This window comes from Mycena indigotica (genome assembly GCF_014461135.1).
Source record: "Mycena indigotica strain 171206Taipei chromosome Unknown Mind.scaff0002, whole genome shotgun sequence".
NCBI lineage: Eukaryota > Fungi > Basidiomycota > Agaricomycetes > Agaricales > Mycenaceae > Mycena > Mycena indigotica.
The window spans coordinates 4,646,655-4,672,615 of record NW_023503001.1 but is presented as its reverse complement, the minus strand read 5'-3'; the positions used below and the strand labels follow the sequence as shown (position 1 = coordinate 4,672,615).

Here is a 25,961-nt window from a genome sequence, read left to right as displayed (position 1 = left end):
GTGAACGTGAAGCTTAACTTTGATGAACTGATGCCTCCTCTCTGAGGAAATTCGAGGAATAAATGAGCGTGCATGTATTGATACTATTATCAGTCCTTGTGAGCGGTAGCTAAAGCCCAATTCGAGGTAATTGAGAGCATGGTATCGTAAAGTGGATATAGAAAAAAAATGAAACTAATGAAAGTGTACTTCGCCTAAGGCTTGGGACTTGTTGGCCGCGAACGGGAACCACCAGTATCGTTACGATCCACAGGCCGCATCAGAGGAGATCCTCGATGCGGAGACCCACGAGCAGGCGAACTAGTGCGGGAGGGGTACTGATTCGGAAGACCAGTGTGTGGGACAAGTGGTGGGTCTGGTGAACCGTTATTGCCAGGGCCGAATCGAGGGTCAAATTGCGACATCCCAGTCATCTGCATCGGCAAACCCATTTGTGGTGTCATCATCGGCATTCCCATCATCGACATACGAGGGTCAAACATGCCCATGTTACCCCCCATCATCGGGTTCATTTGCATTTGAGAGGGCGTGTTATTGCTTGGAGCTCCTCCCCCTCCGCCATCTCCACCGACTTGCGAGCCCGCGGTTGAGAACGCGACCATAGCTTGTTGGTAAGCTTGAGCAGCGGCTTGTTGGGCAGCGAACATCTGTTGAGGGTTGAACATGCCTGGATAACCCATCTGGCCAGTCATCATGGGATTCATGCCCTGGCCAATCATCATTGGGTTCATTCCTTGCCCAGTCATCATCGGGTTCATCCCTTGCCCAGTCATCATCGGCATCATTGGATTCATCCCCATCATCATCGGGTTCATCATCATCATCGGGTTGTAGGGGGGGAACTGTCCGCTGTAGACTGACCCGCCCTGCTGCATTTGATCCAGCTGTTGCCGTTGATGTTCGTCGAATCGCCTTTGCCTGTCCTCCGCAACACGTTTTTCTCTTTCCCGCTCAGTCAGGGCAGCCCCGACACCACCTTCCCGTTTGCGCTCTCTTTCATGTGCAGTAATAGCACCAAGCAAACCCGTCTGAGGAGGTGGAGGCTTGTGAGGAACATTGATCAACGACGCGCCACTTTCTCGCGCCATCTCTTCTTGCCGTTTAGCCGACCTATCAGCCTTGTCCTGCATTCCAGCAGACAGCAACCCTTGTGGCGTAAACGCTTTGGTAAGCTTGTTGTCTTCGAGCTGGACAAACGTGTCCGTATTCTGCGACGGAAGCTGGCCCGTGTTTCGTCCAGGATCGAGAACTTGACTCCACATTGATTGTCTTGCAGCACCTGGCTGGGGCATTTCGGCCTGGCTTCGCAGTTGTGTGCCGTCATCGAGATAAGTTCGACGTTCAGAGTATGGATCAGACGGAATTCGTCGTTGGTCGGGCTGCTCGGCTACAAAAAAAAAGATACAAGTCAGTCGGACAACGGAAATGGAAGCAAAAAACATCAGCTCACCAAACGATCGAGGAGGGGGTTGTGGCAGGGTGCGTGGAGGACGTAGATGCGAATAGGCCTGGCCCTGTGGCTCATCGTTCTGAAATCCTGACCGATTAAAACTGTCGACTGAAGCAGGGCCGGATGACGACGGAGTGAGTTGTTTACGAACTGGTGGGGCTATTTCACCATCCGAGTCAACATCCTCATCTTCTTCATCCTCTTCATCATCTTCTTCTTCGTCACTACTTTCACCCCAACCATTGCCACCAGCAGCCGCCATACGTGACCTTCGTTTGCCATTAGCACGGCCAGGACGATGGGCAGCGGCATTTTGTGCTGCTTGCTGCGCCTCAATCTTTGCTTTACGCTCCGCAGCTTGCTTGGATGGCGCGAACGACGACTTGAACTCTGATGGCGGGGTGTCAGCACGGTCATCAACAGTCTTCTCAGTCACGTGAGGGCGGAGAGGGGCAACAGGGACCATTCCGTCGTAAGCGCTTTTCTGAGGCGGCGGGGGTTGTGGATGCTCGTCATTGACATCGAGGTAGGAAAGTGCGGCGAGCGCGTCAAGTTCGTCATTGGAACGAACAAGAGGGGAAACAGGCGGGGAGTTGTGGTGCATACTGTCCTCGCTTTGCGAGTCCTCTTCAGCGAGTGGCTCAGAGGCTTTGGAAGGGGGAGGAGGAGCGGAAGAAGATGCAAGTGAAGAGGAAAGTCCACGGTCAGGGCCACGATATCCCCGATTGGGATTCGGCGCACGTGCTCCCGAAGGCTTACGTCCGAGAGCGGTGTATTGGCTGCCGTTGCCGGCATGCGAAGACGACAAACTACTCAGGGTCTGTGAAGGAGACGAAGCTTGTGCACGAGCTGACTCCGGCTGGTGGAATGCCATAGGCGTGGTTTGTCTGAGGACCGGACTTTGCGTCCCATAATTATCTGACGTTGTTGTGGAGGTCACGTTTGGCACGTCATCCTCAGACTCTGACTCATCATCACCTTCAGAGATCGTCGTAGGCTGTTGACGCGGCGGAGCTTTATGGCGCGGAACGGAATCAAACTGCTGCATGTAATACAGCGCTCCGGCCTCGTTCGAAATGTTGTTGCTCTGGTTGTCCTCGTTCTGATGTATCCCCGGAAATGATGAAGTCGCCGTTATAGAAGAGGTTGCCGTTGTAGTGGGTGAAACATGGCCTGAGTTCGAGAATGGTGATGTTAATACCGAAGAACGTGACATCATCGACATGGATCGTGAGGTTGCTGGTTGCTCATTAACCGAATGTGGCGAGGTGAGAACGGATGTAGGAGAATGGTTTATTGCTCGATTTATGGGCTCTGAAGGTGATCTTGCTTCAACAGTGGCAGCCGGGGTAGCTTGAGGGACCATTCTGATACTGCTAGTGGTTCCACCATGGGAATTTGAGCTCAGCCCGCTGCCAACTCGAGAGAAAGACGGCGCAGAGGGGGAGTCAATACTCGTCCGTCCAGCTGGTGGTGAAGGCACCCGTTCAAACGAAGAGGTAGGACTTTGAGTTAAAGGTACATTATCTAGAATGGTGGGCAATGTTTGCCCAACCGGTGAAGTGGTTCGACCTTGTTGCGCCGGCGGTGCTTCGCCACCGCTCCCACTGTTTTGGAGTGTCGATCGGCGTTGAGGACTCAGGACGGTGTGCGAATCGACGGAAGACATGGTTTGTTTAGCAGTAAGACCACTGCTTCGCTCAGATATTGGCGATAAGTGATTCCGCTCTTGTGATTGAGAAGAAGCTGAAGCATTTTCTGAGCCAAAGGTTAAGGGGGGAAGTTGCGGACCCGATGCGAGCGGTGAACCATTCTGAGGCTGATGACTGAGCCCGGGAAGGGGTGGAAGCGACGGAGATGTTTCTGATCGTTGAGCTTGGGCTGGTGGTGGTACGCGTTGTGGTACTTGACTGCCAAGGATACCAGAAAATTGGCCGCGGATTGAAGAAGTACGATCATCTCGAGGATCCAGGGTTTCTGCTTGTTCTCTTTTGAGGAATAATTGCTGCGAATGATTCAGTTGACAGGTTTCATGGAATTTGATAGCGCACATCTCGCGATGGTCCAACTGGGTAGCCAAACATAAGTGACCGAGGATTACGAGGGTCCCAGTTCCAAGCTTCTGGGCGGCCGTACAACCGGAAAGCGTCATGGAGCGCTGAAAGTTTGCAATTGTTAAAATTTACAACGAAAAAAAAAAGGAAAAACTCACCAACTATCCATTTGAGCATCTCCTCTGCTTGGCCGAGACCGCCCTCGAGCTCTGGCATAATCAACAACCAGCCCTCCCTGCGGGCCATTTCACCCGCAGTATCTTCATCGCCAATCAAACCCTCCAGCTTAATCAAGGTGCTCCTACTGATGAGTTCTGGACGTTCGGGATAGACGGCAAATGCTTGTGAAACGGTATGGATAGTAAGAATGGCCTTTTTGCGCTCCTTGGGTTTGGGCCCAGGATAAATGGCGATAATAGGTCTGGGCGGTAATGGTGTGTCTGGCATCGCGTGGTCTTTTGACGAAAATAGATTCGACATGCGCTTTTTAGTCCGGGGTGCATCTTGAAGCTGAGGAATCGCGTCTGCAGATGCGGAAACAGACATCCAGACTTTTTTCCAGTCGACTTGGCCCGCGATTCGGAGACGAACCCAGCCTTCCATCCGACCATTTATGAGTGTTGATGGGTGGTCGGGACCTTGGCGGCCTGTTAGACACTAAGATGAATTGGGAACGCGACAACGCACCGCTTAGTGTTATACGCAGTAAATGGGCGGTGTAGATTTCCTCTAGACGAGACTTTTCCCAAGCAGACAGACGCAAGGCAGCCGCCCACGCTAATAGGGCTTGTGTGGAAGGACACGAGAATAAGATGAGGTTAGATCCGCCAGTGTTGACTGTCAGGACATCCGGATAGCGCTTTTGTGGCTCAGTTGGTGTCGCAGGGACGCTGACAGCGCCGAGGACGTGGACAAATGCATCGGTAATGTTGAGATATGAGGGAGGCACTTCCGTGCCATTGGCGCTGGCTTCTTGGACGGCCTTCATATCCCAAATACTGAGTGTCGTCCCATTGAGTTGGCCCCATACTTCTGTCCATCCTTCGTCTTTGTGAGGCTTTTGCCCGTCTGGCTGCCGTTCAACACGCCTGATGAGCGGGCCGGAATAATAGACCTGTAGCGAGCGCGTTAATCACCGATCATCCAGTGCTGCCAGAAAACGCACCTTGCGAGCATGGGCCGTGGTAAGCTGGACTACGGAGCGAATTTCTGGGTGGAGTGGGGTCTGGGGTGCCCCGTCTAAGGATGGTCGAGATTGGTGTTGTGGTGGTGGGGATTGTTGCTGTTGCTGTTCCATGCGGGATCGTGAGAGAAATGAGGTGCTTCGTTGGGGTGCTGTAGTGGGTGGTTCGTTGTTGGTCGGCCGGCGGTTGAAGGAAAAGAAGGAAGAGGAATTGGAACGGTTATGACTCTGTGATTCCTGTGTAAGTCCTGGTCGTCGTTGTGACTGATCCATCGGCGCAACCGGCGCGATATAGAGTAAAGTATAGGCAGTGGTTGGGCTCAAAAGCTCCTACACCCCTCCAACGGCTGTGTCGTGCAACAATTTGCAGGACAAGACTATGTTGAACACGTGCTACTACCGCAAACGACGTCACTTATTCTCTAACAACGTCCGACTCCTCGAACACAGTCTGGGTTCCTCCCACCCGATTGATAAGCCGCGCTTTGGCGATACTAGATCGCAGTCAAACTGTTGAGCTACTTAGACGCGACATTGCTCTTACCCTGGATAGTGCGTCATGTCAACTGGCTCTCTGGTGATTGCTTCAAGTCATGGTCTCCATGTTGTCCTGTCCACGCACCGACTGCCACCACACAAGTATTCAAGACCCTCTTCACTGGCCTTCAACGCATGCGGCAACTTTTTTCCAGCTGGGAACCCGATAAAGTCCCCCTCTTGCACAATTTGTTCTTCTTCCCCGAGCAACGTCGCACTTCCCTTCAAGATGAAGAACCATTGATGAGCATGTGCTTCTACCCCCTATCTATGCAGCAAAACAGTACCATCGTCGCATTCGTGCCAATGCTCCACGGTCGATATCATGTTAGGCTCAAGTGTCGCCTTGTGAATGCCTAGCTTGGTTAACCCTAGTTGGTCCCCGAGAGAGGTCGTGATTCGGACTCTCGAGGCATCCATAGGGTGACCTTTGGGAATCTGCGCGGCTCGAATAGCTGCTGCACGGATAATTGAGCTCATGGTAGTTGCGGACACGTTCTACCGGCAGGGAGATCCGATATCCGAATATAAACCAGCCTGTCCTCGTTTATTCTGGTTCTTTTTCTTTCATCTGGGCGAGCTTATTGATCGTGTCCGAAGGAATTGACAGACGCCGTGTCGCGATCGCAGGCTTCCTCTGCTTCGCGCTACCAGGTCCTCCTTTCTTGTGGTTCAAAATTCCTGGGCATCCATTGCTTCAATCTCTCTGGCTTTCTCAAGAGGAGCCACTGGACACGCATTCCTTTCTTCTGACGCCATGTCTCTCTCTCAGCACTCCCCTCGCGCAACATTGAACGAACCGCAGACTGCACATGCACAGAGTTACTATCATTCAAGATCCTCCTGGCAAGATTGCCGCTGCCGTCGTTAGCATCCTTTTCTCACCCGAAGAACGAATAAGGTGGACGGTCGCTCAAAGTAATGTTGCCGTCGAGAATGTCGCGGAGGAGCATTATCTCCATCGTGCGTTTTCTGCGACACAAGACGCGTAAATGCGATGTAAGGGGGACGTGGTTGTTCGTGCACATCATAGCTTCATAGACAGGGTTCTGGGGGAGACGGACAATTATTGTGCTACTGTAATCCTTACATCCGACTCCTTCAACACAGTCTCGGTTCCTTTCGACCGGTTGACCAAAAGCGCTGTGGCAATGCTGTATAACCATGTCATTGGTTGAGCACATTGGACGCGACAAGTTTCTCACCCTGGATAGTGCGTCATATCAATGGGCTCTCTGTTCCACTTCTTCAAGCCATGTTCACGATCACCCATCCACGTACCGACTGCCACCAACCAAGTACTCAAGACCCTCCTCACTAGCTCTGAATGCATGTGGAGCCTTCTTTCCGGCTGGGAACCCGATAAAGTCTCCCTCTTGGACCAATTGCTCTTCTTCCCCAAGCAACGTCGCACTCCCCTTCAAGATGAAGAACCATTCTGGACCCATGAGTGCACTTCTGCCACCTATCCAACTTTGACAACAATACCATCGTCGCATTCATGCCAATGCTCCACGGTCGATATCATGTTCGGCGCAAGGGTTGCCTTGTGGATGCCTAGCTTGGTTAATCCAACCTGATCTCCTAGAGAGGCCGTGATTCGGACTCTTGAAGCATCCATAGGATGATTCCTAGGATGCTGAGTGGCTCGAATAGCTTCTGCGCGGATAATCGAGCTCATGGTGGTTTTGGACAAGTCCCATCGACAAAGAGATCCGATATCCGAATATAGCAGATTTCCTGAAATAATTGACAGCACCGTGTCGGGATTGCAGGCTTGCTCTGCTTCGTCCCACTATCTACCCCTTCCTTGTGGTTCAATTTGTCTTTGAACCGTCCCTAGCCCCTGCCAACGCCCCATTGTCTAGGGAGAGCAGATCCTTCGCCGCGTAGTACAGTATCCCGTTTCAATGTCGAACCTAGGCGCGCGTAAATGGGCTACACCTTTGTCTCCAACAACTTCAAATGCAGTATGCCGCACGCCCCCACACCCCATTCTCTGCCGACCGCTCGATATTTGCGCTCTTGCGAGCACCCAGCAACAGCACATTGCGAATTGGCAGTTGAGCTCGGCCGCGGCAACGCAGGCGGGGAAGACGGAGGTAACAATGCCTCGGGTACGCAAAATAGTATTGACATGGAAGGATTCGAATCGACCTCCATATTTGTTGTCTCGCCGTTAGCTGGTGGTGCTCGAGAAGTCGACAGCCAGCGAAACAACGGCAGAGATGGCTCCACTGGTGAATTTGGAGGAATTTCCTCGTCTCCTTGCTCAATTTCAACATCGCGGTCTTTCTCCTCGTCAGACTGGGCAGCGGTCGCTGGCGCTGTGACTGAAGCCGCAGCTGGCGCAGGTCCACGTTTACCCTTTGGTCGCGATTGTTTCTTCAGCAGACGGTTGATAGTTTCGAGCTGTAGATAGAGTTCAGGGTCGTTGATGCAACAAAAAAAACGGTGGAAATATACTTTCTCGTCTTCGAGTTTCTTCTCAATCTTGTTCTTCCTTTTCCTTGCATTCTCCTCCTTCCTTAGGGCAACTTGTGATGGTGAAGCGGCACGTTTACGACTCGGTGGCTCGGGCAGTGCCATCGCAATCGGCGAATTCTCTTCTATCTGTTAGAACGACACTGGAAATTATGGTGATGAACCATACGGGTTACGGATCCGCCAGCAAGTGCGGCTTGTCGTGCTGTTAGTCTGCCGCTCGCAAGCCCTGTCATACTGTCGTCGACCTCGTCATCATCAGAGTCTTCTTGCTCGTCTTCAGATTCGACATCAACGACTAGCAGCAGAGTTAGAGTGAAGAAAAGACAATGGTGAAACACCCACGGGCTGGTCTTCTTGCAGCTCTTGCTGGAGGCGCTCTTGCTGGAGGTGCTCTTGTTGGAGGCGCTCTTGCTGGAGGCGCTTTTATTCTTGGTGGTTGTGGGATGGGGACTGGTGCTGCACCAAGTTTTAGCTTGATTTTGAGGGACGGTCGCTGTTATTTTCTTATTATTATTAAGCAGTAAAACACTCTAGACACGCACTGGCAGTTGTTCTTCCTCTTCCTCTTCTGAATCGTCTTCCAATTCGTCCTGGCTTGCATCTTCTTCGTCTTCTGGTTCAAGCTCTTCTTCGTCCTCGTCTTCTTCTTCGCTCGTCTCCTTTGCGTCCTCCGCTACCTCGATGTCCACCTCGGATTCCTCGCTGGCAGCACTTGGGAGTCGACGTCCAACAGCCATTTGATGACATCTACGATCACGTGCAGCAACCCCTTTTACACTACGAAAGCACGGCAATTTATGCGTCTTGCACTCCTAATAATCTTGCCTTCAAACCCGAAAGACACGGTCACGGTTGTACCACCGTAGTCCAGGTGTGTTTACTAGAAGCACAACCGTGCCACCATTGACTCTTGCCTACATATGTATCTTGCCTAGCTCAGCGATTCGGTTATAAGACGTATCTTTGCCGAAGAGCTTGCTTTCTCTCTCTTCACCACTAGGCCAATGCCTAATGAACCCCAAAGCGAGCTAGCAACGCTCCTCCCTCCTCGTCCTGACGGCAAACAGCGCATCCATTTTATCGACAATCTCCGTTCTTCTGTCATATTGCTTGTCATTCTCTACCACATCGCCCTCACATTCAGTGGAATCGGGTACTGGTATAAGTCGCCCTACCCTGTCTCGACTGCATCGAGATTGATCCTTGGACTGTTTGTCTGGCTCATGATCAATGAAAGCTTCTTTATGGGCCTGATGTTTCTCATCGCTGGACACTTCTCGTCAATTGCTGTGGAACGAAAGGCTTGGAAGTTATTCTGTGAAGAGGCTCGGGGTCCCAATCGTGTTGTATGTTCTGGTGATCGCACCGCTAGCAGTTGTGTTAGTGACACCCAAGAAAAATGAGGCCGTGTGGATCACCTTCTGGCAATATTGCGTCCACTTCAAACGCCTCAATGGTCTGATCTGGTTGGCTTATCTTACTATTTCCCAGACGTGCAGGCTGAATAAGTACTCGTAGGTTTGTCACTGTGCTGCTTATCTTCGACTTAATCTATGCGACGATGAAACTTTTTATGCCGGCCTACAAACTCCCCACCCCTTCCTCGTACCCGCAGTTCCGACTTTGGGCTACTTTAGGCCTCTCTACCTCGGCCATCTACAGATTTTGCATTCGGCTCCGTTTCCCAGCAGCCCATCGGGCTCCCTTCATAGCCATCCAAACAAGTTATATTGCGCAATACATTCTTGCGTACCTCGCTGGCTGCACTTTGGCGGATATTCAGCCATACCTGCTCTTCAACAGCCCCAAGGCTGCTCTCGTTCTCGCCTACCTTGGCGCGATTCTCTCTGCTTGCATTGGGTATTGGATCAACATCGCTTTTGCTTTCCGGCACGAGGGCGGGTTGAATTTATTTGCGGTCCTCTATGCTGTATGGAACGAACTCTGTTTCTACTTCGTCGGCACGGCGTGGTTCTCCTTCTTCCATGATTCGTCGTGGACGACGGGGAAATGGGGTACGACGGCAAGGTATTCGTATGGCGCGTATATCGTACATCTTCCTGTGATCACGGGGCTGGAGGCTGCTTTGGACTCACCAGCAGACGGAATCTTGAAGACAATTTATATCGGTTTACCCTCGATTTTGCTCAGTTGGATATTGGCGTGGGCGTTGGTGCAGATACCACTTGTTGGAAAAATTATCTGATTCTGTGTAACTGCTTATCTAAATTGAAAAGCACACTCGGAGAATCAATGACCGATTTGAGAATGACCCTGGGAGCCAGATGTTGAGTGCAACATTTGAGGATGGGATGTCACATGTCACACTTATCGCGGCATGAAGTCGGCGACCACCCACTTAGACTAAGATGATACCGCCCAACAATAGGACTTTGCGCAGCGCAGAAGCTTGTGTCTCCCCATCACACCCATGCCCAGCGACCCCGAAGGCGAACTAGCAGCTCTCATTCCCCGTCTCGTTGGGGAATGGCGCGTCCACTTTCTCGACAATCTGCGCTCTTTCGTCATCGTGCTTGTCGTCCTCCACCACGTCGCACTCTCGTTTGGCGGAGTCGGATACTGGTACTATGTCTCGCCCTACCCAGTCTCGAATGTCTCCAAGGCAGTCCTGACACTCTTTGTCGCACTCAACCAGACCTTCTTTATGGGCCTGATGTTCTTCATTGCCGGGCACTTCTCGTCCATTGCTGTGGAACGAAAAGCATGGGGAGTGTTCTGCATCGATAGGTTGAAAAGGCTGGGGATCCCGATCGTCGTCTATACGTTTGCCATTCACCCGCTGGTGGTCGTGTTGCTCAATCGTGGCTCTGTATGGACCGCGCTGAGACATTATTATCTGAATCTAGACCGCGTTCAGGGTCCAATTTGGTTAGTCGTTTCGTGGAATCAAGTCCGTGCCTCATCGAACCCAGGTTTATCGCCTTGCTTCTCGTCTTCGACGTCATCTATGCGACAACCAAACTGTTTATTCCCTCTTTCGGCTTCCTTATACCTTCCTCATACTCGCAATACCGTCTTGCAGCATTGCTGGGAATATCCACAGTCATTATCTGCACATTTTCTGTCAGATTGTCCTTCCCACTCGGCACCCACATCCCTGTTATGGCGCTTGAGCCCGGCTACACGCCGCAATACGTCCTGGCTTACATTTCTGGCTGTTCCCTGTCCAAAATCCAGCAATATATGCTCTTCAGGGACCCCAGACGCGCATTAGCCCTCTCCTACTTGGGTGCAATTCTTTCTGCCGCTATCATCAGCGGCATTGGTGCAGCTCTTGCTATTCCAGTCACATACGCCGGCGGAATGAATCCCTTCGCGTTGTCCTACGCCATCTGGCACGAAACTTGTTTTTACTTCCTCGGGACGGCCTGGTTCTCGCTGTTCCACGACTCGGAGCGGACAACGGAGAAATGGGGCACGACGGCGAGGTACTCGTATGGCGCCTATATCGTGCATTCGGTTGTGGTCGTTTGGCTGCAGATTCTGTTGGATTCGCGGTTAGACGGGATTTTGAAGACGGTCATTGTGGGTGTACCTGCGATCGTACTGAGCTGGGCGGTTTCATGGGTGTTAGTTCAGATACCGTTTGTGGGGGCCATTATCTAATCTTATCAACAAGGCCCCTGACGATGCGGTGCATAAATTCTTCCCTCAACCAGCTCGCAGGCTGCTGGGTAGACGTTGTACTCAGTATGAACCTCGACAAAGTGTCTCCATAAGACATCCTCGTGCAAGCCTGGCGCTTGTTTAGGAGATACTCAGATAGTGGTGATCAGTTGTCACGACTCAATCACCATGACCTCTTTCCTTGAACAGGTTTCTGCCGGAATCACGGGCTGGTTGGACGATATATTTCGCGCAAGACCTGGTGTTATATATCCAGAAGATCTTCTCGATAGCGCACACATATGGTTAAGCCACTGCAAGAGGGTCGATCACAGCACTTCGTACCGTACCGTCTCATGAACTACATAAAAATGTTGAGAATACGGAGCTAGAGTAAGTTGCCATTGACGCACTTCCTCGTAGCCTTCCCTATACTCAGCGCCCTCTCGCTCCAACCTCTTCTTTGCTTCTGGATCCACAGTCAATCTGGCCTGCGCCTCGTTTCCTCGAGCGTGTCTCATTATTTTCTCAGCCGTCCTTATTCTCGAACAAGAGGAGGCGAAGAAGCTTGCGGGCACGCCGCACAACGCGAGAAGCAAAACGGAGTAAAGTTGTTTGGAAACTGTACCTCGACTGTTGGATGGGGACGACGAGAAAGCTTCTAGTTTATAGTTATTCGAAGTTCTTTCGTGAACAAGATCTTTGCAGTGGTATGATTGTACACTACTGGCTAGGACGGCAGAGAAGCGAAGCCTGGGCCATTGGTGCAGCAGCCGTTGACTCAGTCAGGATATTTGCCTCGGTCAGGATATTCACGACAGAGTCAATAAACCTTGTGGCACCAAGTTGCTTTATTGCTCGTAGTTTTTGCAGCGTATATACGACAGGAATCGCTTTCGCCGTCAACTTGTGTTATCCTTTTGTAGCTGCGCATGCTCTTCTTCTCGAAAATGAAAGAAAGAGATCGCGGGAGGATGATACAAACAGTTACCTGGCTCGAAAGTTGGCTTGGTCCCAGTCACCAAGCCTAATTTCATTCAGCATCGAGCCAGCCCCTTATCTTGTTACCTTCATGAGCTCCTTCTGCGAGACTTCGACATACTGCAGCAATCACCGACTGGGTAGACGATGACCACTCCACATGAAGCCTGGTGTGGTGTGATCTATCCAGAGGATCTTCTCGACCATGCCAGCTACTGGCTACGTCAGAGGCACGAAGCCGAAGTACATGCCAGAGCGACCGCCAACCCAGAAACAAAGGCGAATTCGGAGCAAGAGAGCCACCGCTGTCGGGATCTATCAGAGTGCGTCAATGATACTTGGTCGTACTGCCAGTCTGAGCTTTCTCAACTGTTTGCAGTTCATGACATGACGCCGTATGGACTGTTGCAGTTTCGTTTTCTGGTTTTCTCGTCGACAGGTTATCCTTCTCATTGAACGTGAGCTAGTGAAAAAGGCCGCACGCTCCTTGAACAGCGTCATTGACAAAAACAGACTAAAGTCGATCTTGAACGCCCCAGGAGTTCTTTGGACATTTGTTCGCGTCTTGAAATGTGGTTTACACTTGTCTTTGCTGGCCTTCCATCTGAATTTGCAGAATTCGAAGAAAAGAGAATGCCGACAACGCCGGCGCTAAGAAGACAGCCGGTATCACGTTAGGCGGCTTTCACAGCCCGTCAATGTCTAAAACTGGTCATCATGGGCTGCATTCTCTTGTAAAATAACTCGGAAAAACGACGCAAACGTTGTGTGGTGCAATGGTGGACGAAATGCTGTTCTTCACAGACAGTTATATTGCACGCGACAGGCATATGTAGCGCTCTGCGTCGACCTTCCATTGATCACATGGACAGTTTTGATGTCAGGTTGTCACCAGCTCCTCTCTTCCCGACCCCTCCACCACGACTCTTTGAGTCCCTTCCATTCGTTTGCCATGAAAGCCCTCCACGTCTTTGTTGCTCTCACGCTTCTGGCTTGTGATGCTCTCGCATCCCAGCACAACGTTGCACGCCACCATTCTCGCCAGACTACCGGTCTGGCGCGAAGAGCCAACCGCAGGAACTCTTGCAAGGCTCCAGTCTCTTCAAAGACCCCCACCACTTCTACGCAGCCCCCAGCTAGCACCCCGAAGCAGTCGAACGGCAATCAGTCGAACGGCAACCAGTCGAACGGCAACCAGTCGAACGGCAACCAGTCGAACGACAACAAGAACAACGGGAACGGTAATAACAACAACAATAACGACAACAAGTCGAGCAATCCCGTGAAGAGTGTCCAGGCCGCCGCTGGCTTCACTCCCAATGGCAAGAAGGCCGGCACGTCTTCTGGCAATGCCCTTTCCACCCTCGACTCGCATATTGGCTGGTGGTACGATTGGTCCCCTAACCCAAGCAAGCAGGGCCAGGCCATGCCAGTTCCCATGCTTTGGGGTGGTGGAAACGCGGACGGCACCGACGCTTCCCGTTTGGCCAAGTTCAAGACCATCTCACAGGCGCCACAATACATGCTCGGCTTTGAAGAGCCCGATTGTGCAGCTGGCGGAGGTTCTGCTGGCATGTCTGTCTCTGAGGGCGTATCCAAATGGGAGCAATATATTGCTCCCTTCAAGGCCAAGGGCACTAAGCTCGGCAGCCCTTCCATGTGCCGTATGTTTTTTCTTCTATTTCACAGTCTTGAGCTGATTTTCCTCGCAGACCAAGCTGCTGAGACTTGGTTGAAGCAATTCTCCAAGCAGATCTCCACTGACTGGGACTTCACTAACATCCACGTCAACAAGAATAACATGGCTGGTGTCCGCGCTGACCTGGTATGAGTTTTGTGTTGTCTACCCGCGTTTTATCATTGCTCAATCGGCTTAGGATCACTATGCTTCGTACGGCAAGCCCATCTGGGTTTCCGAGTTCGCCTGCGTTGATGGTATGCCTCTTTTAGCTGTCAGTTTTTATCGCTCATATTTTTGTGCAGACTCTACTGGCTTTGAGCCTTGCACGGACCAGGGTCAAATCAACAAGTTCATCAGCGACATTGTTGACCTCTTCGAGTCGGACGGCCGTGTCGCTGCTTACGCCTACAGCAACGGTATGGGCCTTGGAAACGTCTGGCCCATGACGACTAGTTCGGGTGCCCTCTCGTGCGTCCATTTCTCTCTTTGCGTCTTATTTACTGATTTATTTTACTCAGCGCGTCCGGCAAGGCTTACTTGGCTGCCATCTCCAAGTACCACTAGAGATTTGTTGTACCTTTCCCGCCACCTGGAATGACACGAGTCTGGCCGGCCGGCTCGTTGTGGCGACCTGCTAGCCCGGATCGTACATATTACTTAGGTGCATTACTTACCATCCGATATCTATACCCTCCCACATATACTTTCTTTTCAACCCTGTTGTTGCTGCTGTTACTCACTGGAGAGCTTTCTGTCGTTCGATTACTAATTGGGCACTTGCGCTGAGCAATTTAATCGGCTGCTTTGATGGTTTAGCAGCTTGATGAATCAACTCATCTGCACATGAAGATCCCGTCGAAGTTGCTCATCAGCATGCTGTTGCGCTTGCCATATTCAGTCGGCGGTGTATTCCAGAGAGATAAGTAGAGTACAACAAAGGTAACCTATGGAATTAGAGGAGATATCATAAGGTCAGAGTCAGTCAATTCACTTGCGTAGCAGTTTCTCGTGCAACTCTGCTGTCTTGAGCTTGGCACGTAGATACTCCAGTCGCGCCTCGCACCGCCCAACGACCTCAGTCCTCCGCCGCCTGACATCGGCAAGTTCCTCGCCACCCTCGTCCGGGGTAGGGCTTTTCAGAAGCTCCATCATTGTGGTCGCATTTGGACTAGCTGGCGAGGGCGGAACAGGGGGCAGCGGGAGATGGGAGGTGCTTCGGGAGATTGAGCTACTCCTGCTGAGCCCATTTGACCGTCCCACGCTAAGGAAAGAGGGCTGTGAAGACGAGAGCGATGACAGCGAGCCTTTCCTACGAAGGGCTGATATTCTGTTGCCCCACGAAGAAGACTGCGAAGGAGGAGTTGATTGGGACAACGGAGGAGGCGGAGTGGGATTGTTGTGTTTGCTGGCAAACAACGACGCGGTCGATTTAGTTGTGCGAAGGGAAGTGCTTGATCGCACAGACTGGCCGTCTATATTCCGCTGAGAATTAGAACGGGCGCGATGGTGATTGACATTCCCGTGTGCTATTATGGGTGGGCGGCGAGAAGGCGTGCTGTTGAGATTGGAGCTCGACCCAGACCGATTGCGGTGGGGGTGTTCTTGCCGATAGCGGATGACTGCACTGGTTTCGAGGTCGTTGAATGCCGCTACGAGCCGTCTGCTGTCTGCCTCGACTGCTGAGATGGCTTTGCGGATGGCGTCAGATGTGTGAAGATTCTCGTCGTCGAAAATGTCATTACTCCCGCCAGGCACAACGTCGTATCTGGAGGGTGTCGCTGGAAAGGCTGAACGTGACGGGGAAGTAGGCAGCGTGTCGAAATAGGATCGGGTGGGCGAGCTGCGGAAATTGGGTGATGACGGTGACAGCGATATTGACCCTGATATCTTGCGAGATGACTGAGTTCTCCTAGAGCCACTGCTGGTGCGAGGGACGGAGGACTCTGTGTCTGATGAGGAGACATCTTCGTGTTTCTTGGAAAAAAGACGGGGCATGCTCAGTTTAATTACTGGCGAGGAAGGTGGGGTTGCTGCTTTGCGGCCTGTCGCGCGCCGAAGAAATTCGCTCATCTTGGATCGGGCCACCGGTTGCTGCTGCCGGGGACTTGGAGCAGGGGTAGGGTCCATAAGCTCCACATGCTTTCGTCGGGGGGCTACAAGTAAGTCAAATGGGGAGGCATGAATTCACAGCCATAGCTTACACTTCACGACTGGTGGCGAAGAGCTGATAATGTCAACACCCGTTGTGTAGCGTTCAAAGAGGTTTTGCCTCAGGATACGGTACTCATCGTCGCTAGGAGTTGTAAGCAAGGGTAGCTAGGAGGAGGCAGTATTAGTCGGTAGCAAGGTATGAGACTGACTTGAGGAGACCGTCTGAGTTTGCCACTGCGAGCTCGTTCAGTTTGGCAGCGAGCGGGTCCATGGAGTAGCCAGAAAAGGAGCGGGGCAGTACATCTGGTCCCTAAGTATAGGATCAAGTTATCACTGTTGTGTTTTGGAAGAAGGAGCTGATCTTCCAAGGTCATATCACGCGTCCATCCTTCTTCCTTCCTCCATCATCATGTCAAAGCCAAAGGCCAACATTCTCAATCCCAGGACGACAACATACGAATTCCTCGGTCCTCCTGGTGCCTTTCTAATCACCGTCGGGGTCCCCTTCGCCACCTACGCACTTTACTTTGGCTGCTCTGAACAGGCTGGTGGTTGTCCACCAGCTCTAGTTCCCGACCGCGCTCTTCTTGCGTTGCAAGACCCAGCTTGGTGGAAAGCCCTTTGGGACCCCCAGGCCTTCTTAATCTACCTGGGTTGGTACGCGTTTTGTCTCGTTTCTTGGGCTGTTTTGCCTGGAGACATCGTGCAAGGCACGACTCTCCGCATCGGTGGAAAAAAGAATTATAAAATCAATGGTACGATCTTCATTCAATCGCGCGACTCGCCGCAGCACTCACACCGCCTTTCAGCTTTCAGCACATTCCTGCTGGCATTGGGTCTCACTTGTGGCACCATATACCGTTATGGACCGGAGTCGTTCACGTTCCTTCACGACAAGTTCATCGGATTCGTGACTGCGGCCATGATTATGTCTCTTGTCCAAGCTGTCGCGTGTTATGCTGCCTCTTTCCGCTCTGGTGCGCTCCTTGCTCTCGGTGGCAACTCTGGCAACCCCATCTATGATGTGAGCAAACATGGTTTTTGCCTAATTATAGGCTTTGACGTACTTCCTTAGTTCTTCATCGGTCGCGAGTTAAACCCCTTCTCTTATGGCGCATTTGACCTCAAGACATTCAATGAACTCCGTCCCGGACTCATGCTCTGGGTCCTCATTGACATTAGCATGATTTGCGAACAGGCCACTCGTCGCGGCGGCTTCTCCCAAGTCACGGATTCCTTGTGGCTCGTGCTCCTCTTCCAGAGCTGGTATGTTGGGGATGCGCTCTTCAACGAGGTGAGTCTCAATCATCCTTATACTCAATGGGTCACTCAAAAAAATAATGTAGCCCGCGATTTTCACCCAAATGGACATCACATCCGACGGATTTGGCTTCATGTTGGCAGTTGGCGATCTCGCATGGGTGCCTTTCGTTTACTGTCTCCAAGCCCGCTACCTCGTCTTCACTCCGAACGAATTGGGTCCCGTTTACACGGCCATCACCCTTGTCGTGAACTTCGTGGGATACTATATCTTCAGAGAGGCAAACGGAGAGAAGAATGATTTCAGGAATGGCAAGAACCCCAAGAGTAGGTGTCCTCTTTGTCTTGACTGTTAATGTCTAAGCAAATGTTGTCTAGATTTGCAGTACTTCACGACCGAGTCCGGCTCCAAGCTTCTGACCTCTGGATGGTGGGGTCGTTCTCGCCATCCCAACTACTTGTATGTCATCCTTGTCTTCCTATGCGGAAACGCACTCATCTTCGCGTAGCGGCGACCTCCTCATGGCCTTCGCATGGTCCCTGCCTACCGGCTTTGTTACTCCCATAACCTACTTCTACATCGTCTATTTCACGGTCCTTCTCATCCACAGGCAGCGTCGCGATGACCACATGTGTAAAATCAAGTGCGTTGTTTCTCGACTTTTTTCGTGTGATGTATATTTCCCAGGTATGGCAAGGATTGGGAGAAGTACCAGAAGCTTGTCCCGTACAGAATCATACCCTACGTGTATTAAACGCAGTTGGCACGAATGGACTTGGACTTGTTGGCCTATCGTTTTCGCGCTCACGTGTTGCCTCATCTTGATCGGGAGCGGGCGTGGCCACTTGCGGCTCCTGGACTGCTTTACAGTAAGACACTGCCCGTCGGTTATGCACTGGATTCGGAGCAGAATTTGCTCCTGATGCCTGGGTTCAACCTTCCTTGCCCCAATGGCATCGTTACCCATGATGAGGGCTTGACATTCCCGTTCTGACCAGCTGCATATAGGCGCATTTAGACGTCGACGCTGTTTGGGTGTAGATCCATATCTGACATTGACCATGCTCAATATCTTTCCCAAGCTACCAAAATAACAGCGGCCACTCCCAACGGTGTGCTTCTATGACTTTTCTCCTGTTCACTGTACCTTGTGGGGAGTGGTTCTCGTCCCCGGAATGGCTGCCGGGCGGGAGTATTTGCTGGTGATACATCTAGGGTTTCAGAGTCTATCTAATCTGCAATTGGACCCAGTCTGTAGCTTCCGCGGTTTGAACAGCTGTAAAGAGCCGGTAACGCCGTAACACAGCGCTGGAAGGGCGGAACCAAATGTGGGAGGAGTGGAAGCAATCCGCACCACACCTGCCGTGCAATCACCGTTATCAAGAATACCATGTCACGGTCCGGATTTCCGTCATATCGGGCTTTGTGAATCGTAGACACCTAGTACTACTAGCCTTAGGCGTTTTTGAGCTTGCGAGTTTGTTTCTTTTGAGAGGTGGATCAATTTCATGAAGCTTGGTCACCGCCGTGTGAGATGCATCACACGAGTTGAGGTGTCATGACGGATATTTGGCGTTCACGGTTACGGTCTTGCTGTGCCTTGCTCTTTGCTCTTCCTCTTGATGACATGCGACTACTCCGACTCGTATTTCTCGGAATTCCCCCTCCTCGTAGTTGCCGGAGAAGGCCGTCTGGTTCGTTATCTAACCTTTCACCTCTGCAACCCGTTGATGGAACCATCCCGACAGCCCTCGACTGATGTCGTACGTTTGCTCGCGTCTATCCCCCTGCGACTACACTCAAAGACAATGGAACTACTTAGCTCAACGACTCCAACGGTCGCGGTCCATGCGAAATGCGCAGCAAGTATCTCAACGACTGTACTGTTAAACGACGAGGTCCTTTCAATGCTCTTTCTTCTCCGCGCCTAAAACATTGTCTAGACGACACTGACACGAAGGACACGCCAATAACGCCATGCACTTGCACAAATCTCTACTTCAACCTCTGGAGCGCCTGCATTTTCGTTCAAAACCACTTGGACAACACTACCCTTCCGTCATGCGAGGCGCTTGTCCAGAATTGCACTCGCGAGGCGCATACGATTGTCAACTGGAACAAGACTGCAGACTGGGGCTACCCGGGCTGGGTTTTCGCGAAGATCCCGTCAAATGGTACCTTCGATATCGCAGCCGCAATCGAAGGTGAGTAGTGCATGGTCATGGACTGCCTTTCCTTCTTGACGTTCGTCTGTAGCTTCAACACCGCCCTCACACAAATGGACCATCATCCAAATTGTTGTCCCCATCCTTGCCGGCCTTACCGTGGCTGTGATCCTGCTCGTTATATTCATCATCTATCGTCGACGGAAACGCGCTAATAAAAACCGGCCGTGGATGCAAACGACGGGAAATAGAGCCCGCTTCAACTTCCCTTCACTTAGCCAAGCTGTCAAAGTTCGCGAGCTTGATCGGAGCGAGTCTTGGAGCATCGAAGAGGCAGAAGAGCCTCTGCAGGAATACCAGTTCGTTTCGTACCCAAATTCACTACAAGGATCGCATGCGAGTGGTCATGTTCGGCTGTCGTCCTCGTCATCTGGCACCCACCCGCCACCGCTTTCAATCACGACTGGAAAGGCAGTACCGGCACGTGCTTCGCCGGGGCGAGGTTTGTGGTATGGGGTTTCTTCGCAGACAAGGCGGCTGCTGGACAGCGTACCTTTTCCCTGGAGGGCGGCTAAACGGGTGCATGTCAAGAATGTGGGCTCGTATGGTCGGTTTAGGGTTGACGCGGCAGACTCGGACTCCCCGTTGAGTCGGCGGAACCATGAAGGCGTGGTTGGAAGAAATGAATCGAATCTGCGGAACGAAACAATTTTTGAACAAGATAATAGTGACGACGAGGCGGAGGGATTGCTTCTGATGCCGCAACAACCACCTCAAAATGCCGCTGCTAATGCGCCATATGAGGATCCGTTTTCGCCACACACTGCAGCGCGGCCTCGTCAGATACCTCCGTCCTCCTCACCACCGCGAATACCCTTGCCCTTACCCCCACCGCAACCCTCACCGGTGAGTTGATCAATGTTGTGTTGTGTCTGTTATCTGATGGCCCAGCAGCAACCTGCTCCGAAATCCGCGTCAAAATCAAATGTAAGAGCATTCCGTTCCGCTTGTTTGTTGTCCAAGTGTTAATATTCATGGCAGCGCTCGGTACCCACCTTCCCACCGGCGCCGACTTCACCTCCGCCTCCGCCCCCGCCTATCAATCGGTCATCTCCTCGTGCACAACGCGGAGTTCTACCTTCCACCAGACCTCCGCCACTCCCATTATCGACAAGTCACGAAAGAAGCGACAGTGCCTCTATACGGTCACTTCCACGACAACCACATGCACGCACCAACTCAGACAGCTCATCTATTCGCTCATTACCCATGACACCGACTCCCCCATATGCTCGTGGGACCAGCCAGCAGCAGCAACAGCAGCAGCCAGTCGCATCACCAGGAAGCGATTCAACGTTCACCCCGCCCAATTCTGCTCCCCCATATGTACAACGGCCATCGCTGGATTTGTCCCATTCACCTCGGGTCCCTTCAAGACCGCTTCCGAGCGCCAACTCGAGCAGCGAACGGACGATGCGTAGGCTACCCCGGCCGCCGGGCTGATGTTGGTTGTAGTATTTACTGACGGACCATTTACTCTTGTACATACTTAGTTGCTATAATGAACGGGAATTCGAAAAAGGCGATTTGCCTGTTTACTTATGACAGACACCGACGGAGACGGATGAAGCTGGCGTCGGGTATCTTGCTTTCTTGCCCAAAATCATTTTAGCCACAAATATATCTCCATGGGTCTTTTGCTTGCTTTATTGAAAGGTGCGAATCGGTCCGCGGCATTTGTTGAGGAGAGTCGCAAGTTGGTCGCAAGAGACAAAGAAACACCGAAGCAGGATGGCTCTTATCGTAATGGCGCTTCTTGTCGGCATGGATGAGGAGCAAGTTCTGTTGTTTCTGTCTCTAGATTTACACACACATCATCAATCTTCGCTACTCTCAGCCTCAGGGTTAGCCTGACCAGGGAAAAGTTGGTAAACGAGCCAAGGCAAGGCAAATTTGACCGTACCTGATGGCCACCCAGCTCCGTTTCTAGACCATTATAGGGGTATTCACGCGGGACGACTGGCTTTTCTGGGACGAGAAACGCGCGCATGAAAGTGCCAACGAGGACAAATCCGCCAGCTACACCTAGGAACTGCCGCAATGCGCTTTGGGGCGGGACCACAGGGATATCAGGGCCCCACATTGAATTCACTTCTTCATGATGATGGACCTGTAGACCGCGGAGTGAGACACTTTTTTGGCCCGTTTCCTCTGTTTCCTCACTGTGTCATTGAAGTTGCGTCGCAGTAGCTGGTCGTCCCAGCCACGTGGTGGTCGGTATTGGTGTGATGCGGAACCGTCGGTGGGTAATTCTGGGTAGCCGTTATACTGGGTATGGGGCTCGACAGGGCGGGCATAGGCGCGTGCAAGGGCGGGAGCGCGCCCGCACTGACGGCGAACAAGAGGATACATAATGTGACGCAGACGTGATGGCATCATTTTTCCTTCTCGCTTACATAGGGGCCCACCTCTTTTTAACGCATCCCGTCCAATGGCTTAGTCCGTACATTTAAGCGGTCCGACCCTTCCAGGAAAAGTTTCCCTTCTTTTCTCTCTGCAAAAGTCCTCCCTTTTCCATGACTGCATCAGCGCCGGCGCCCTTTGGCTCTGCCCCCCAGAATGCGCAAAAGGAGGTCCAGGCTGTCCTGCTCAAGCAGCGGCCGAGTCGGCGAAGGATTGGCGACGTGCCATTTCCGATGAGGAGATACTCGTCCGAGCTCGTTAATTAGTACGCGTTTATCAGCTCAAGTCTTACGCGTTTTCTTACCTACTCGTCGTGAACAGTGACAACTGGGACCAAATGTTCTTCAAGAGCTGCTATGGTGGAATTACTGCACACAAATTCGAGCCCGAAAACCCTCCGCAGGTTATTCTCGACCTCGGGTGTGGTGGAGGGAACTGGGCAATTGAGGCCGCGAGGCAATGGCCGGTGAGTGGGGCAGACAGAATGCTCAATGACTGGACCTGACTGACGCATGCGAGTTAGGATGCCCATGTCATTGGCTTCGATCTCTTCGAGACGCAGCCCCGGCTTATGGAGCTCGATGCCTTCTATATGCGTTGCCTGGAAGATGTCGGCCAACCAGTCAAGTCGTTACCTATCGCGAACGAGCTCGGAACAGCCCGCATTGAATGGGTACACGGAAACATGTCCGCTTTTCACGCGTCTGTTGTTGTTGCATCTTGCCGCTTACGCCGCGTTTTCTGTTTAGGCTCGATGGCCTTCCTTTTCCTTCAGACTACTTCGACTTTGTCCACATTGCCAACATCGGCCTCGGGGTGCCCGAAGACGAGGTAAGCAGTTGTTAGTTGCACTTTTGCAAAGCTTAAAGTCTTTTTTAACAGTGGCAGTTTGTGCTTGAGGTATGGCATCTCAATAGAGGTTTCCGGCATTGATCTCTGAACGCATGTGCAGGAAGTTTGTCGTATACTCCAGCCGAGCGGCATCCTAGAGGTTAGCCATCGCTTTCCCGAATTAATACCAACACCAACTGATTTGTTTTTTGCGTATAGATTGTTGAAGAGGATCTTATATTCCCCTGTGCCCCCCCCTCATGCTTCTCGACCGCGTCAGAGTCTGGCGCCACTAAATCTTGATTTCACCCGCCGTGATCGACGCGATTCGTCCACCCCTCCAAGCGCGTTTTCTAGTCGAACAAGTTCGACACTATTTTCTGATCTCTGGAGTTTGCCCGACTCGATTAGTCCAGATGATACCCCTCTCCAAAAGAAACCGAGTCTGCCGACCCTGCCCGAGGGATTCACCGACAACTCGCGTAACTCAATACCCTTCGATGTGGACGCTACCCTGACCCGCCGCGATACCCTGTTCCAAAACGATTTGGACTCGATGATACCGCAAACAACCGACTCCGGGCAGCACCCACAGGACCACCAGCGGTTAAAATCAGCCTGGGAGTCGATGCTTTCCCGCCGTTTCCTGGCGTCCAGCGTCACCACCGTGCTTCCATTCTACCTCTCGTCGTTCTTCGAGAATGTGCAGAGCCACCCTGCGGTGCATATCCCACTTCCACAGGGCTCGATGGGGCCTGATCCAGATTCACGGAGTAGCGGAGAGTCGTTTGATGCCGACCTGTTTGATCTGGCCCCGTCGAGCAAGCGGCTGGCTGACCCCGATATGCGGTCGATAAAGTCCCGCTCAACGGGCTCGTCACAGCGTATTGTCCATTCGTGGGGCCGGATGCATCTTGGCAAGGCAGTGGCGACAGTCTCTGCCTGTAAAGAGGCACTGTGGGCAGAGTATCAAAAACTCTATCCCAATGACCTGCCGCCGACGCTGCAAACAAAAACAGCACGCCCGAGTGGCGTGAACAAGCTGCGTGCCCTGAAACATTCGCCGAGAGAGGCGTTTGAGACGGACTGGAGCAACTGGGAGAAGTGAGTTGTTTTTTTTTTCTCCTTACCTTGAAATCTAATCTAAACGCTCAACAGTGACATGGCTGACCGAATGTCGATGCGCGCGACCGTGCATTCCGAGTTTGGCTGGAAGCAGCCCGAGCCGTCACCCGAGGCGCGCACATGGAAAAATCATGTGATGTATCACCGCGAGGAGGGGGCCACGACGGGGACGCGGTCGAATCCAGAACTGTGTCGCCTGGTCCGTGCGTTTGTCGGCTGGAAACCCGCGGCGGAAGAGTGATCTGGAGTCATTTTTACACTGTACATCTACTCATTATTCTAACATGTAGGATTTTATTACCGTAGCATAGCATAGCACACTGGAACACGCAGGATTGCTGAATTGAAACTTTTGACCTTTTCGGGAGCGAAAACCTGTCATTTCCAAATTGGGACATGTGCGCGTCCGACTCAAAGTGCCTCTTACCACAACCACCACAACCCACATCGCTCGTTGTTATCGCTATCCTCCATGTCTGACACCGAAAAGGCGGCTGCCCCCGCTGCGGCTGCGCCTGCCGCGGACAAGAAGCCTGTTTCGTCGCTCGAGACCGATCTGACCAAGTACAAGGTGGGCCTTTTTACCCTCAAGACATTATAAACGCTTACTAACTATTCCCCAGACTGCGGCAGACATCGTGCAGAGCGTGACGAAGAAGCTGATCGAGCTGGCGGTCGAGGGCGCCAAGGTGATCGACCTGTGCATCGAGGGCGACAAGCTGCTCGAGGCGGGCACGGCTGCAGTGTACAACAAGGCCGTCAAGGGCGTCAAGGTCACCAAGGGTGAGTAGCCCACCCCGATCTTCTTCTTTTTCAACTGAAGAACACAAAAAAAGGAATCGCATTCCCGACTTGTATCTCGGTTAACAACTGTGTCGCGCACTTTTCCCCGCTCGCGTGCGTGGTTGGCTTATAAGCTATTACTCTAACGTCTAATAATGGCTATTTCCAGATCTGATGCGCAATCGTCGCAAGTGCTGGCCAAGGACGACATGGTCAAGATCCACATCGGGGCGCACATCGACGGATTCGCTGCCGTCGCGGCGGAGACGATCGTGGTTGGCGCGTCGGCGGAGAGTCCCGTGACCGGACGGCGGGCAGACGTGCTGAAAGCGGCATGGCACGCAGCAGAGATCGCGATGCGCAACGTCAAAGCGGGCAACAAGAACTGGGCAGTCACAGATGCCGTCCAGAAAATAACGGGCACCTGGGACTGCAAGCCTGTCGAAGGTGTGTGGCATTTTTTTTTTTTACTCAGGGAAAATAATAAATGGTGATTAGGAATGCTCTCGTGCCAACAAGGGCAGAACCAGATTGACGGCAAGAAGCGCGTTATTCTGAACCCCAACGAGGCCCAGAAACGCGATACGGAGACTGCCACATTTGCGGAGGGCGAGGTGTGGGGAATCGACATCCTTGTCTCGTCAGGTGACGACGGCAAGGCGCGGGTAGAAGAGGCGCGGACATCGGTCTACCAACGCGACTCGCAGGTGACCTACCAGCTCAAAATGAAAAACTCACGTGCGGTCTTCTCGGAGGTGCAGAAGAAGGCTGGCGCGTTCCCGTTCAACATCCGCTCGCTGGAAGACGAGAAGCGGTCGCGGATGGGCTTGCAGGAGGCGGTCCAGCACGGACTGGTCAAGCCGTATGAAGTCATGTCAGTGGGTTTTCCTTGATTTGTAATCTTATCTCAAATCACAACCCAGCTACACACCGACGAATACGTTTGTCGCTGCCTTCCACTTCACGATCGCCTTGCTACCCGGCGGGCCATCGCTGATCACCCACCCGCCTGCGTGGTACAAGCCCGAGCTGGTCAAGACAGAGAAGGAGCTCGAGGACGAAGAGTTCAAGTCGCTCCTTGCACGAAACCTCCGCGAGAGCAAGAAGAAGAAAAAGGCAAAGACGGACGGCGCGGAGAAGGACGAGTGAATATAAAGAAAGCTGTTTTTTTTTTGTATACGT

General features: G+C 52.3%; 9 protein-coding genes across 9 annotated transcripts; 5 read left to right on the top strand and 4 right to left on the bottom strand.

Annotated features, from left to right (window-relative positions):
• Nucleotides 1–194: 194 nt before the first annotated feature.
• On the bottom strand, nucleotides 195–4,960 carry MIND_00255000 (PH domain-containing protein; the record flags this gene model as incomplete). The annotated part of the gene is made up of 5 exons (XM_037359428.1): nucleotides 195–3,455; nucleotides 3,502–3,608; nucleotides 3,663–4,142; nucleotides 4,192–4,618; nucleotides 4,670–4,960. The coding sequence occupies 5 exons, from the start codon at nucleotides 4,958–4,960 to the stop codon at nucleotides 195–197; spliced, it is 4,566 nt and encodes a 1,521-aa protein (XP_037224523.1).
• Nucleotides 4,961–7,162: 2,202 nt separating this feature from the next.
• Nucleotides 7,163–8,448, bottom strand: MIND_00254900 (PAPA-1 domain-containing protein; the record flags this gene model as incomplete). The annotated part of the gene is made up of 5 exons (XM_037359427.1): nucleotides 7,163–7,636; nucleotides 7,691–7,830; nucleotides 7,878–8,006; nucleotides 8,054–8,204; nucleotides 8,254–8,448. The coding sequence occupies 5 exons, from the start codon at nucleotides 8,446–8,448 to the stop codon at nucleotides 7,163–7,165; spliced, it is 1,089 nt and encodes a 362-aa protein (XP_037224522.1).
• Nucleotides 8,449–10,142: 1,694 nt separating this feature from the next.
• Nucleotides 10,143–11,338, top strand: MIND_00254800 (Acyltransferase 3; the record flags this gene model as incomplete). Its single annotated transcript, XM_037359426.1, has 2 exons — nucleotides 10,143–10,600; nucleotides 10,645–11,338. The coding sequence occupies 2 exons, from the start codon at nucleotides 10,143–10,145 to the stop codon at nucleotides 11,336–11,338; spliced, it is 1,152 nt and encodes a 383-aa protein (XP_037224521.1).
• Nucleotides 11,339–13,271: 1,933 nt separating this feature from the next.
• MIND_00254700 (Glyco-hydro-cc domain-containing protein) lies at nucleotides 13,272–14,564 on the top strand (the record flags this gene model as incomplete). Its single annotated transcript, XM_037359425.1, has 5 exons — nucleotides 13,272–13,983; nucleotides 14,032–14,144; nucleotides 14,197–14,254; nucleotides 14,303–14,468; nucleotides 14,519–14,564. 5 exons carry the CDS (start codon nucleotides 13,272–13,274, stop codon nucleotides 14,562–14,564), a joined length of 1,095 nt encoding a protein of 364 aa, XP_037224520.1.
• Nucleotides 14,565–14,987: 423 nt separating this feature from the next.
• Nucleotides 14,988–16,422, bottom strand: MIND_00254600 (uncharacterized protein; the record flags this gene model as incomplete). Its single annotated transcript, XM_037359424.1, has 3 exons — nucleotides 14,988–16,153; nucleotides 16,202–16,293; nucleotides 16,361–16,422. 3 exons carry the CDS (start codon nucleotides 16,420–16,422, stop codon nucleotides 14,988–14,990), a joined length of 1,320 nt encoding a protein of 439 aa, XP_037224519.1.
• Nucleotides 16,423–18,986: 2,564 nt separating this feature from the next.
• On the top strand, nucleotides 18,987–21,080 carry MIND_00254400 (uncharacterized protein; the record flags this gene model as incomplete). Its single annotated transcript, XM_037359423.1, has 7 exons — nucleotides 18,987–19,106; nucleotides 19,161–19,175; nucleotides 19,235–19,310; nucleotides 19,356–19,616; nucleotides 19,669–20,483; nucleotides 20,532–20,564; nucleotides 20,619–21,080. The coding sequence occupies exons 1-7, from the start codon at nucleotides 19,035–19,037 to the stop codon at nucleotides 21,078–21,080; spliced, it is 1,734 nt and encodes a 577-aa protein (XP_037224518.1). The 5' UTR covers nucleotides 18,987–19,034.
• A 374-nt stretch (nucleotides 21,081–21,454) lies between these two features.
• On the bottom strand, nucleotides 21,455–21,989 carry MIND_00254300 (uncharacterized protein; the record flags this gene model as incomplete). The annotated part of the gene is made up of 3 exons (XM_037359422.1): nucleotides 21,455–21,487; nucleotides 21,541–21,747; nucleotides 21,801–21,989. The coding sequence occupies 3 exons, from the start codon at nucleotides 21,987–21,989 to the stop codon at nucleotides 21,455–21,457; spliced, it is 429 nt and encodes a 142-aa protein (XP_037224517.1).
• Nucleotides 21,990–22,153: 164 nt separating this feature from the next.
• Nucleotides 22,154–24,237, top strand: MIND_00254200 (Methyltransf-25 domain-containing protein; the record flags this gene model as incomplete). Its single annotated transcript, XM_037359421.1, has 7 exons — nucleotides 22,154–22,305; nucleotides 22,362–22,506; nucleotides 22,564–22,742; nucleotides 22,790–22,871; nucleotides 22,923–22,940; nucleotides 22,993–23,975; nucleotides 24,030–24,237. The coding sequence occupies 7 exons, from the start codon at nucleotides 22,154–22,156 to the stop codon at nucleotides 24,235–24,237; spliced, it is 1,767 nt and encodes a 588-aa protein (XP_037224516.1).
• Nucleotides 24,238–24,468: 231 nt separating this feature from the next.
• MIND_00254100 (Peptidase-M24 domain-containing protein) lies at nucleotides 24,469–25,928 on the top strand (the record flags this gene model as incomplete). The annotated part of the gene is made up of 6 exons (XM_037359420.1): nucleotides 24,469–24,567; nucleotides 24,620–24,779; nucleotides 24,833–24,893; nucleotides 24,949–25,226; nucleotides 25,278–25,653; nucleotides 25,703–25,928. 6 exons carry the CDS (start codon nucleotides 24,469–24,471, stop codon nucleotides 25,926–25,928), a joined length of 1,200 nt encoding a protein of 399 aa, XP_037224515.1.
• Between the last annotated feature and the right edge of the window lie 33 nt (nucleotides 25,929–25,961).